At 43.5% G+C, this 13,223-nt stretch overlaps 1 protein-coding gene across 1 annotated transcript in view; it reads left to right on the forward strand.

Moving 5' to 3' along the window:
* Positions 1 to 13,223, forward strand: part of tbc1d22a (TBC1 domain family, member 22a) — a gene marked incomplete at both ends in the record, with an annotated part of 108,694 nt that overhangs the window by 16,900 nt on the left and 78,571 nt on the right. The window contains 2 exons of the mRNA XM_079236345.1: positions 4,265 to 4,335; positions 12,974 to 13,102. Of these exons, the coding sequence (XP_079092471.1) occupies positions 4,265 to 4,335; positions 12,974 to 13,102 (200 nt within the window). The remainder of the gene's footprint in view (positions 1 to 4,264; positions 4,336 to 12,973; positions 13,103 to 13,223) is intronic.

Below are 13,223 nucleotides of genomic sequence, written 5' to 3' on the forward strand. Positions count from 1 at the left end.
GGGAACTGTGGAAGTGAGTCTGCAGCGGTCCGTCTCACAGCTGGAAGACAGTGATTTTCCCGAGTAGGGAGCTGTGTTTGCACTTTTTCCGCGTATGATGCATGGGTCTGACGGACACATCATCTTGTTTCCGCTGGCCACAGGGTGCCAAGTAAATATTTGCCCCTTGCCCTTTTCCACCCACACACAAAAACCGAGCACACATTTGTTCCTCCACAAGCCTCTCCTGCATTACAAAGTGTTCGCCCAAAGGGGACGGGGCTTCCTGGGGATCACTGCGGCATCGGGATGTAACGACTATCAGCCGACTGGCGCCTCACGTCCTCTCACCCCTCTCCTCTGTAACCCCCCCCCCCCCTACGGGGAGATTAATGACATGTGGGGGAAATATAACATAGTTTAATTAAGCCCGGCCCCACAAGATTCATGGACTCATTTCTTTGGCCGACAGTGTAAATGAAGGTTCAAAAGGTGCGAGGCAAGAGGAGAGACGCCGTTGACGAGCTGTTAAGCGAGTAATGGATATCGAGGCGCACGTAGGAGAACCCCTTCACCTGGAAAGTCTTGTACTTTGTTGTTAGCGCCTTCTGCATAACTTCGCTGCGGCCGTCCAGCTCGACAAGGTCGACGTCACTGCAAGCATTCAGGTACTGGGCAAAGAGATTGGAAATGGTGGATGGGAGGTGGGTAATCAAGCAGTTTTGAGCTGTGAAAGTTGATGCGAATTTTGTAAAATGTATGCACACGTTCTTTGACGTTCCTTTGAGTCGGTCCTTCCTAAGCCTGCAAAGAGAGGGTGCGCTCTAACGAACCGCGCTCGCCGCTGGGACTGGAAACTATTTCGCCGCAGAGATGGGGACCACAGTGGCAATTACATTTAGCCCACGCTGACATCAATACCACATTATACTGTGTCTGTTGCATTAGGCGTCGCTTGATGAAGAGTTTTCCCCGTTTTTTAAAACGGAAAAACCAGCGGAAATGATTCATTAAAAGAGCTCTCCAATCAATTTCGCGTTGAACTCCTTTTAACGTTGTGTGATGGCAATTTCTTTTTAAATGATCAAAATCGATGCAACACAACCAATTTGTTAAGTCCGTGCATTCTTCTTCCTTGTGAACACCTACTAATGTAGCTAATGTGCTCGCTGCACAAGTCTGTCGCTGCACGACGCAAGTCAGAGCAAGCGTTTGAATCGGGCCTTCTAATATCTAATATGATGATCTAATATGAGTGAAGATTCAGCAACCGGACTTTGCAACATCTCGCCTCCTATTTTGTTCTGAAACAGTTTTTAGCGGTGGAATTTGCAAAAATACATCGTGCGCATAGGATTGTGGGTCTTTTAGCAGTGCAGAGGACACACACACACACACACACGTTTAAAAATCCTCCGAACGAAGGACGCGGTCCTCATTTGAATCCAAAAGGATCCTCGACATAAAAACAGTCCTCACTTCACCGAGTTAGATGACGTGGCTCCTTTTTTTTAATAATCCAGCGGTTTGAAGGATCCTTCCTCGACTGTGAGAAACACCCGTCGACTCGAGTGACATCACTTGAGGCGTTGATCAGATTTCACACGGCTCCCCCAGGAGCCGCGAAGGCTTTACGCAACCTTTTCACATATGCAGCGATTCTCCCCGAGGCCCGTAAGCATACTTTGATGTGTAGAATTGATGGCCTTCACCGTTTAAGCGTCTCGTAGTGCCAATCTCAGGAAACTGGCAAATTGAATTTACAGGCACAGTCCTATCTATGCCTGAAAGCTACAGATTCTGGGCGAGGCAAAGGCTTTTAATAGACGACAGCGCTTCCTGTGTCTGGACTATGTCTGTGAATGAAATGATGTCTGCACTCACCACGGGCTGGTAGCAATACACACACACACAGACACACACTTTCACACGTTGCCTTCTCTAGACCTGCGGTGAGGTTAGGGAAGGGGCAAAGAGACACAGATTATCTGGAGAAAACCTGCAGCAACTTTTATGCCCGGTGTCCTATCCGAGAGTGATTTCTTTCCTCTTCATCCGTATTTTTAAAATGCGCCTCGCTGCTGCACAGGTAACCTTGGGGTATTTGAAAGCTCTCCATACTGTGGGGCTGCGACTCCAACAGAGCCGTGCATTGCACTACATCACCGTATTGAATTTCTATATAATTAAAGTCACTGGGGACAAGGTAAGGGAGAAATCTTAAGTGGAAGATGCACAGGAACTATAGTGAATGAATAGCTTCTCCCATCAGCTGAACAAGCTCTAATGCGTTTCACTCAATTTAGCCAATGGACTTAGCCCATTGCTGTTTAGCTGATTGTTATTTCCTATTCTGCTATCTGTCTCTGGCTCTCCATTGCATTTGCCTTGAAGAACCGGCAAGGCAGAGTCATTTGGCAGCTCTAATCAATACCGTTCACTCTGTGCGAAGGGCTTATCAATTTCCAGCATGTGCCTTGAATAAGAGTCAAGGGAGAATCTGGCTTATACATTAGGTACAGTTGTTTCATATATATATATATATATATATATATATATATATATATATATATATATATATATATATATATATATATATTTATTTATTTATTTCTTAACTCAGAAAAGTATATTAAGGCAGTGCCATTTCATTTGGACAGAAATACATTCCCCCCTTGCTCTCTTGGATTGCAGGTAAAACTGTGGCAGCGCAATTACAAGTGAAGAGATTTCCATTGTGTTTTTATGTTTGTCTCTGCTTGGCCGTCGCAACTCATCTTGTTGAATGCTAATGGAGGGGAGGGGGGATAGGGAGACCCATCTGTGAATAATGGATGAGTTAATGTTCTCATCCAGGATCCTCCTAGTTGTTAAGGGATACTACAGAAGAATGTATGGAAACAGATACCGTGTATCTTGAACATCCTAAGCTTGGCCGGTCCTGGTAGACAAGGTCACTCATTAATTTCACCTCCCTCCAGGATTAGTTATTTAGCTGAATAACGCGTGTTGTGAGGAAAATAGCTCTAAAAAAAGAAGGCACAGTAAGGAGGTCAGAATATCAGTCTTATTGGTATTTAATGAACTGGATGGCGAGTGAGGCACTGCTCCAAACAACTCGGTTTGGTGCGAGGAAGTGAAATCCTACACCTTTTTTATTCTAGTCTAGTTATTACGTGATATGTGATATGATTCACCAGGAGGGGGTTGAAATAGAAGAAGCAGGTTATTAAATGCCACAAGACAAAGCAACATCTCCTGTCTGATCACTGTTGACCCCTTCACCCATCCTGTCTTACTGTGTGTGTGTGTGTGTGTGTGTGTGTGTGTGTGTGTGTGTGTGTGTGTGTGTGAGAGACAGAGAAACAGGGTTGGATGGTCTGTGTAGCAGCTGACATTAAGCCATATTTTCTGGGTCTTCATGGACCCAACAGGAACTACTTCTTTGCCAATTTAAAAGTTCAATTTTCTCACCTCCAGATGTATTTTACATTATAGCCGGCCGGCTGGGAGATCCGGCCGGGGGAGAATCTAGTTAATAATCCACTTCTAGCCCATGAGACGATTTCAGTGAAGTAGAAGAGCGACAGGACTGGAAGTTTTGACTGTGAGGACATGGTTGGTTTGCTAGCTTGCTGATTGAATGGTATCCACGATTGATTTTGTGTCTACCGTTTTATGTTGTTGTTCTAGTATCATATGTTTTCCAAAACAACTTCCATCTCAATATCTCTTCGGCTGTTTATGGCGTCATTCTTTATCCGTGGTCAGAAGGGTTCAAAATGAGGCAAAGGAATAGAGCTCGACTGATGGGGGATTTTTGAAGGCTGACACCAACATCGATGCATCAGATTAATATTTGAAATTCTGCACACAGCAATGAGAGAGGAATCAAAAATATACAAGGAAAATACGCATTTTATGCAAGGGAAGCTTGTTAGTTAATGTCAGTCAGTTAAACGATCAAATAGTTTCACAGTGTGCAGCAATCTCATTCGTCATTATCAATATGATGTACCAACATGTAGAGAACAGGAGGACTTTATGTGGCTCAGAAAGACTTGCATTACCTCAAGCATTTCTGTGCCACAACCTGCCGTTCTATGCCGCATGGACTTATCTCTGATGAGCTAATATTGATGGATAATATTGGCGGTAGCTTAAACTTTTGTCGCATTTTATCGGCTTGCCATTTATCGATCGAGCTGCAGGGGAAGATCAAAGTCTTTGTATAACCAGTGAATCTAAAACAAACTCCCATGGCATTTCTGTTCTTGTTTCACAGAGGAGCTACGGAAACTCAGCTGGTCTGGAATCCCACGACAGGTCCGACCGATAACGTGGAAGCTCCTCTCAGTAAGTTTTACGCACAGGGCACACACACACACACACACACACACACACACACACACTCGCACGCATGCCGTGTGTGTGCATTGAAACAAACACACAGTTGTGTAAAACATAAACCACTTGCATACAGGCATGCTTTAGTAAGGCAAAAACCTATGTAACTCATTCATGAAGCCGCAAATAAATACCCTGATTCAACACACACACACACACACACACACACACACACACACACACACACACACACACACACACACACACACACACACACACACACAGAGATATTATCGAAACAAATGAAGTAGAAGAAAGCATTACAGAGGATCTTAGACGCACACAAACACACACAAAGTTGCTGTCGCGTTCTCCCTCCTCCTCCCTCCTCTTTTTTGATTTATGAAGACTGGTACCAGTTCTGCTTTTTTCCAAACTTCAATCGGGAAAATTAATTGCGAGGCGCAAATAATTTATTCATGAGACACGCGGTGTGTTTACTCATTAAGCCATTGTTGGGCTGTACGGCTCCTAGTCTGTAGAGAGAAGACTGGCTTTTTGAACGCCATGACTCTCCCATTAATTACCGCACAATAGCTAATGTGCCGCAGAAAAGATGTCATTAAAAGGTGTGTGTTTGTGCGTGCCTGTTTGTGTGGTTTTTGTTTTGTTGGTGGGAGGTTACTGGGTGCTTTGTTTGTTACTCTACTGAACTGAGGGCTCATAACGGCAGATGAAGTTGCAAAGCTTTGGGTGCAGTGTCGGGATGGGGGAGGGGCACTTTAGCTCACTATTTGTGTGTGTGTGTGTGTGTGAGATTAACGGACGCACACCCCATTCATGTTTGGTCCTCTTGTGTGTTCCATGTGATTGTAATGTGTAGTGTTTCCTGCAGGTTTGTGTGAGACTATGGAGGAGGGACTTCACACAACTCTAATTTTGTATATTCTAAAATCAGATGGATCAATCTGGCACACGTTAATAGCAAAATCAAGAGGCTAGATCTGTAGGGACTTTGTGCTCTTGTTAACAATTTTGCGTTATAGCAATTGTGGAATGTAACAAAGTACATTTAGGCTACTTAAGTACTAGTTAGGCTACTTAGCATCCTCCCCAAAGGAGGAATCTTCAACACAAAATCTAAATCAACTAATGAACTAGGTAATAATAAGTAGTATTTTGCTTAATTATTAGGTATATAAAGTAGTTTAACTTGGCTCCACTTTTACCAGCTGCAACATTAAAATAATGAACACATTAATGCATAAACAATTATAATTCTAGTCTGCTTTGAGGTCAATCATGTTGTACTAGTAGTTAAGTAACATTGTAAATGCAGTACTTTTACTTGTAACAGAATATTGTTACACAACGTAATAGTAAATAATTTAATCATAAACACGTTGGTTCTTTCAAGTCGAACCGTTGCAGCAAATCGAACCCTAAGGACGGTCTGCCCCAGTGGCGCCGGGAAAAAGGGTGCTTCCACATTTTGGGAAATAGATGTGCGAGTAGCCAGTCAGAATTAGGAACTTTGGGCAGAGTAAGGCGGAGCCATTTCCCCACGCTTACAATCTCTATGCTAAGCTTTGATTATAAAAGCTAATGGCCCCCTGGCTCTCGCTCCACTTTTATCCAACAAACGCGAGAGTGGTATCGATCTTCTCATCTAACCCTCGGCAAGAAAGCAAATGAGTTTGCCAAAAAATCTCAAACGATTTCTTCAAAGTCATACTTCACCCAAAATCTTTAAGTATAAAATAGTCACTCTGTATATAAAATATTCATATTATAGTCTATGGTAAATGGACTGTACTTGTATAGCGCTTTTCTAGTCTTCCGACCATTCAAAGCGCTTTAACACACTACATGTCGTCATTCACGCATTCACTCATTCACACACTGATGCTCAGGCTACCACCTGAGCATCAGGACTCCTCTAACTAATCATTCACATTCACACACCGCAGGCACAGCTTGCGGGAGCGATTTTAAGTGTCTCGCCCAAGGACACATCGACATGGACTAGCGGAGCCAGGGATCGAACCGCCGATTCTCTGATTGAAGGACGATCCTGCTCTACCACTGAGCCACAGTCGCACCAGACAGTCAAGTCAAGTAGAACTTTATTCGTCCCCAGAGCGGCAATTGGTTTTGCAGCAGTGAAAACAGTAATAACACAGTATCAAAAAACACACACGAGGCAGTTAAATATAACTTCTAATTAAAAGTTTAAATAAATAACAGGGTACAGAAGTAAAAAAATATACAGCAATATTTACAAAATGTGATCAAGCTGATATTAGACTTGATATTAGGCTGGCTGTAAGACGGGATGGATTCTGCTTTCTTTCACAGCTGTTTGTGATACGGACGTTTCTGTTGGGTAGCTGGGATACGGCTCCAGACCGCCATCGCCCTATTTCAAGACATGTTTCTGTTTTAGATCGAGAGAAGCAACCCAACAGACGAAGGAGCAAGTAAAAATCGACTCAATAACAGATCCATAAAACAAAAGGGGACCTGTCAACCGCAAACCTAGCCAGCTTCCTGAGACAAAGAAGGCGCCGCTGGCTTTTCTACACAACATATCGGTGTTGCGTTCAAAGCTCAGCTCATTATTGATTACGACGACCCAAGCAATCGCAGCGATTTCCACATCCCGACCGTTAATTGTAGGGCTGTGAGTGATGACGTCTAAAACCACTACGCATATCTCTGGTCTTTGACACGTTCAACTCAATACAGGCTGTGACGGGAGCACGGGGCATTTCCTCTTCCTTCAGCGGGCTCACTGGAACCGTATCTTCTGGAAACTTCACAATGTGAGCCGTGATGGCAGGCGATGCTAGAAAAAAAAAGAAACAAGTTCAAAGAACAGTACGTGCGCGATGTAGACGGAACTAACGGAACGAGAGAACTCTGAGAAATCAAATGTGCTCAGCTTGAGCGCTTTGCAGGGGGTTTCTAAGGCTTCTACTGCCGTCGTCTACTCAACTGTTGTGTCTTCTAGAAGCTGTGAAGCCACGAAGCCTCACAGTTTGTCAAGCGCTCGTTCATTTCCTCAGTTTAGGCACTTTTAAGTATTTGATTCACAAGCTGTTTTGTTCCAGAACCAAGCCGGTGCTTTGATGTCCAACATAGTCACAACAGGCCGAGATATTTTGTCTTTTTGTTGCTCCCTTTTTCACGGACACAGACGGATCAGACACGTTTCCAACACGTTAAAATGCAGTACCGTATAATGGAATACAACTCGTATCTTCATTGCATGTCCAGATGACTTCGATAAATATACAGTGGGGCTCAAGATCCACACCCGAGGGTTTCTCAGGCTTGCGAGGCTTTCGAATCGTCTCCGGGTTAAATCCAAGGTTTGGATTAGAGCGAAAAGTGGGCACAGTGTCAAAAGCAATCATATCTTCTGAAGTGTCATAATACTTGACTGCCTTCTCTGTCCCGTCTGTGGCGCGATACAGTGGAGAAATAGATAGGAGGGATCAGGCTCGAAAAATCTATTCTCCGTCCGGCATACACGCACGCACACACACACACACACACACACACACACACACACACACACACACACACACACACACACACACACACACACACTCTCAGCCCACGCTTGTATTCCATAAACTTGGCAGTGGCACCTAATAATACTTCACTCCAGTGGTGTCCCTTGTGCCCTTCTCCTGCTCACCAGCGTGCACCAACTATGTTTCCCTCTCTCCTCCAGCAGGCATGCTTGAGCCACACTCTTCTTTACCTGACAGAGATGAGAAACAGGTTTCCCCACTCTGTTGCATTCACCACTGCATCACAGAAAACGTGCGTAACTGTTCTTGGCTTGTGTCGCAATAAAAATTAAAAAATGTCGTAAATTCGATGATTAGCCTCTCTGGATATCGCCACCTACCCTCCTTTTCCGTATTTGATCAAGAGGCTCCACAGGTTGCCCTCTAGCTTTAGAAACGCACCCGGTTGAACTTCCTATGATTTTCCGAAATAATACCGTTTTTATTTCATTATTTTGAAGAGCCTTTTGTGTCCGAGCCCGAAGGAGAACGAAGAAAATTAAATGGCTTTTTTCCTCCTGCTTTGTGAGAGAATGTCAGCCCGTGGCAATATGTACATTTGCTAATGGAGTGTGGCTGTTAAACGTGAAGTGGGAGAGAGGAGAAAAAAACAACTGGCTGCGGAATTATTGGCAAAGCTAAAGGCTTGTATGAGATGTATCGGTGAGCAGCGGCAGCAGGGACAGATTTAGGTATTTATGCTTAACTGTTACCTCACAACAGCACACATAATTAAATCGCCTGAGACAACAGAGCACCGTTTTTTTACTTTCTTTTTTTAATTTCTTTTTGTTCCATGAGAGGCTGACTTTTGAGGAACTTCCCTAGATGGTATGCACAATCTCACACCTTGGATAGAACATGTTCCTCTTGTGTTTGTACACTTCAACTGAAATGGATGAGAGTTGCAGCTCAATATCCACGACTCAGACCTGAGCATGTTGTAAACGGACCCAGAGAAATACATCACCTTTGTGTCTGTTTGTCTTTAGTTTGAATATATGCAGGGAAATGCACTCGTTTTTTATTAGATTATCGAATGCCTATATTCAGTTCTGTTTATGGGTATCATGACTCTCCAAATCCATGAGGCCATTTTATTTTCAATGTATTCCTTTTCCCTCCGAGCACTGATTTCCATCCCATTGTGACACGCAGACCGGTCAGAGGGGGCAGTGTTGTTTTGTGCCCTGAGAACAACTGTCATGTACATCTTCAAGTTCTTCTGGTATGAAGTGTGAGGAAAACACCACACTAAAGCCATGTGGTCAAGTTTAAATCATTAATTTGAATACGTCTTAACAATAACTTAAATCACAGGTCAGTTGGGAACAAACTGTTGAACACAAAAAGCCGAGCCACTAGGCGGCAGAAGGGTCCTTCACAACAGCAGCCGGACTTCTCCTCTCCCAAGACAAATACACTGCATGTCGTGTTACCTAAAGGTGGCAGGGTAACCCTGTGGAGCATAGCCTACGAACTGTAGTTTTTTATTTATTTTTTCTCTGTTTAATGGTGCCTTATTTGAGGGAAGAGTAAGTCATGCAGTTGAAGACTCGCGCTTCATTTCATCCGTGCCAGTTGCAGTAAGTCACGGTACAGAATGGATTCCCATGTGGACGTGTCGTGAAACTCAGTGTACCAGCTGTAAGTATAGAAACGGACACGCAGAGACACACCGACGAGAGCAAAGTTCTCTCTGTTCAACTTTCGCTGTGCCCGTAGTGGGACGGTCTGTTTCCAGTCTGCTTCCAGAATGATGTGCCCGCTAAGTAGAAATCACTTTAGATTGTGCAAGGACTAAAAAAGAAGACCAAAATGATTTAATCTAAATTCCCCAAATGGATTCCCCAAGCATATGTTTTCTTTTTTTTCTTTTTTCACCGAGAGCTTACTGAAGTGGAGGACCCATTAGAGGGATGGAAGGATGGAGGAGTAGATTGATGCAAGGAAGAAGGAAGAGATGAGGATTTTGTCGGCTGATTAACAGCGGCAGGAGGAAGCACTTGTGCTGCCACATTTTGTACCACTGGCCGGTCATGCGGAGACGTCTCTGCCTTCCACTTTCTGCCTTCCATATCTCTGTTAAAAAATAAATAAAATGGACTCTCCACTCACCCTTTTTCTTACCAGTGGACCGCAAATGAAATGGAAATTAGTCACTCAGGTTCAAGCGTAATTACACTGGGATCTTCGGCACTTAACGCACTTTACTGCGAGATATACTCCGTAATTCTCTATTTTCTAAAAGGAAGGCTTGTGCTGACCACATCCTCTCCTTCCAACCGGTTCTTCTTTAAATGCATACAATTATGTTCAAGGATTACAATTGTATTGCACAGTTTACAAGCCGGGGCAATCCGATAAACCACCGACCAATATTGACACGTTGGCACATTGGAGTATTTCCGTTTTCCGATACCCAGTTATTAGTGATAAAGAGCAGTAATAAAACAAATAAACTCTCAGCATAGTGTGTGACACAGCTTGTGTCCTCTTTATAGTCTACAAATCCCCCCGAGTGTGTGTCCTACCGAGCCGTAATGCAGCTGCAGTGTGATTGACCTCCGCGAAGCTGTCCATTAACCTTCAACACGCACATGCTCTCCTCTCCCTCATTCGGCAGAGTGCACACCGCACGCGGTTGTTGTAGCCGGTTCGCTTTAGTTCGCGTGCATTTGCATATGGAGCAGTTTCAACACGTGAAAAAAAAAAAAAGAGTCCCCGTCAGTGCTTATCCCGAGTTCTGCGACCGTCTGGCGGACGGGACGGGAGCTAGTGGATGAGTGAGGATACTGTCTGTCTGTCTGTCTCCTGCACGGTGCTGCTGGCTGTGAAAAGATTCACATTCATGTCTTTCAGGGTTTGTAACTGAACCCTCACCCTCCAAAAAAAAAAAAAGAGAATGAAAAATACTTTGAATTACAGTGGTATTGTAGTTAGAGGAGATGGATGGGGCTGGCGGGGGACGTGGAAAGCAGACACACGTGTTGTTTGGAGTAAGCGTATTTTCCACAACTCAACAACAAGCTTCTGTAGGGGCCTTGTGTATGTAAATAAAAAATACAGAATTGATTTTCCTCTAAACTGTTTGCCCGAAACATATACTTTGTGTGTGCATGCAGGTTTTTTCCCCCCGATATGCTCGCTTACGTGTTACCAAAAAGTGGCGGCCAGCTTCCAAAAAACAACAAACAGCCGAGTCGCAACAAAGCCAAAGACGCACATAGATCACACACACACACACACACACACACACACACACACACACACACACACATATATACATATATATATATATATATATATATATATATATATATATATATATGTGACTGAAATTCTTTCTCAGGAAAATAAAAACGCTCAGTTTAAATTGAATGTCCTGACAGATAAATGTAAGAGACACACAGAGTGACGAAGCGCCTGAGCTCTGGTCATTTGCAGCTTCTGTCCGCCTAAACATTTACCAGGAACTGAGCGTGGAGGTTTGGTCCCGACCTTTTGGAGCTCTTGAACGCACCGCTAGCTTCTTCTTTAGCAAACAGCCTTGGATCTTTGCCAGCTAATGCAGCTGAACAATAGAGCACTTTATACTCTGCAGGTCAGGACGGACAAAACATTTCGGATAATGCAGACGGAAAAGAAAAAAACTACTTCTTTTAGCCCAAAAGTGGTAAAACCTTTTTACATTAGGCTTCACGTTATACACATATCACTTGTATGAATATAAAACGTGTAAAGAAAAAGGGCATTTTGTAGGTCTAACGGCGCAACACATTCCAGCTTTTTTTGTCTTTTTCTTTTTGAGCCAATAGTCATGTTTGAGTTGTGTTTTGAAGACTCAAAACTGTGTGAATATTTCAGAGCCCCCCGGTCCCATCGCTCGCTTTAGATTTGTTGTTCAGTTTGGAGTTGACTTTCTCCTCATTGCATAAGCCTGATTGCACAAGGAGGATGCACACTTTCCCAAATGCATGCCCAACGTGTACCGTCTGACAAACACACTCCCAGAAGCATAGACACACACACACACACACACAGAAAGGTAACTCCCTGAAGAGGCCCAGAAAGCACTTGGTCAAGCAGCAGAAAGTTTTCTCTGCAAAGTGAAGTGTGTCATTTACAGACCGTGTAATCCCAGGAGTCGGGTTTGTGATTGAGCTTGGCCGACAGACTTAAAGCAGAGGTTCTTAAGACCGAGAGGCTCATTAAAGAGTATATACGCCGGCAGACAAATAATTACGAGAGAGACACAACATGTAATGAACATTCCGTTTCAGACACGGAGAAGACGGTTTCACTGAGTATCTGCCGAGCTGAATTAATGAGTCCCATGTGGAACATGCGAGCGCGTCCGTGTCACAAATAGACAGGTATATTAGCTCGGAGACCATTACCAGTTACTTGCTCAAGTTTATAGGCGCATGCACTAGAATACGTGCTTCAGGATTAGTACATGTTGATGGAACATTAATGACCTTCAGGGCAATTTTGAATAACAAGATTAATGATAATTTGACAATCGAGGCAACAACAAAAGCAAAATGCAAGGTAATATAACAACAGATAGCTAAAACAGTGAAGATATAGTACACATTTAAACACCGATGATACATAAAAACATATCGGTACAATAAATACAAAGACAATGCAACAAAAGCAACAAATGATTTCTCGCAGACGATTTAATTTCAGTGCACATTTTTCCCACATCATGTTTTTTTCTCGCAGTTCTGAATGATTCGGATTGTAAGACGTTTGACGAGGAATCGTTTTCCATTTTGTGGAAAATGTGCTTTCTTACGGAGTCATATGAGAGAATCAATACCACTCTCTAAGGCCAGTTAAATAGCGAGCAGAAGACTGCTAGCTTAGCGTAAAGACTGGAAACAAGGAGACACGCAGCTAGACAGAATCCACCTGACAGCACCTCAAGTGTGTCTTTTAATCCGAACTAAAGTGTAAAAAGAAAAGGGAAAAAAAGAACAACATCTTCACCATTTGCTACTTTTTAAAATGTTTATTTACTCTTTTTCTTTTGTCCTTCTCTCGCCCTCCTCCAGGGTTACCTCCCAGCGAACGCAGAAAGAAGAGAGAGCGTCCTGCAGAGGAAGAGACAAGAATATTTTGGCTTCATCCAGCAATACTATGACTCCCGCAACGACGAGCCCCATCAGGACACGTACAGACAGGTACATGTGCGCTCGCACGTTCGCCGGGTCCCGTTTTCTCAGTGTGTTTTTAATCGATTTATTTTTTTACATTTCACTTCTAACACCTTTCTAGATCCCAGAACCCGAAGGACTGAATGAA

Source organism: Taurulus bubalis (assembly GCF_910589615.1).
Source record: "Taurulus bubalis genome assembly, chromosome: 20".
NCBI lineage: Eukaryota > Metazoa > Chordata > Actinopteri > Perciformes > Cottidae > Taurulus > Taurulus bubalis.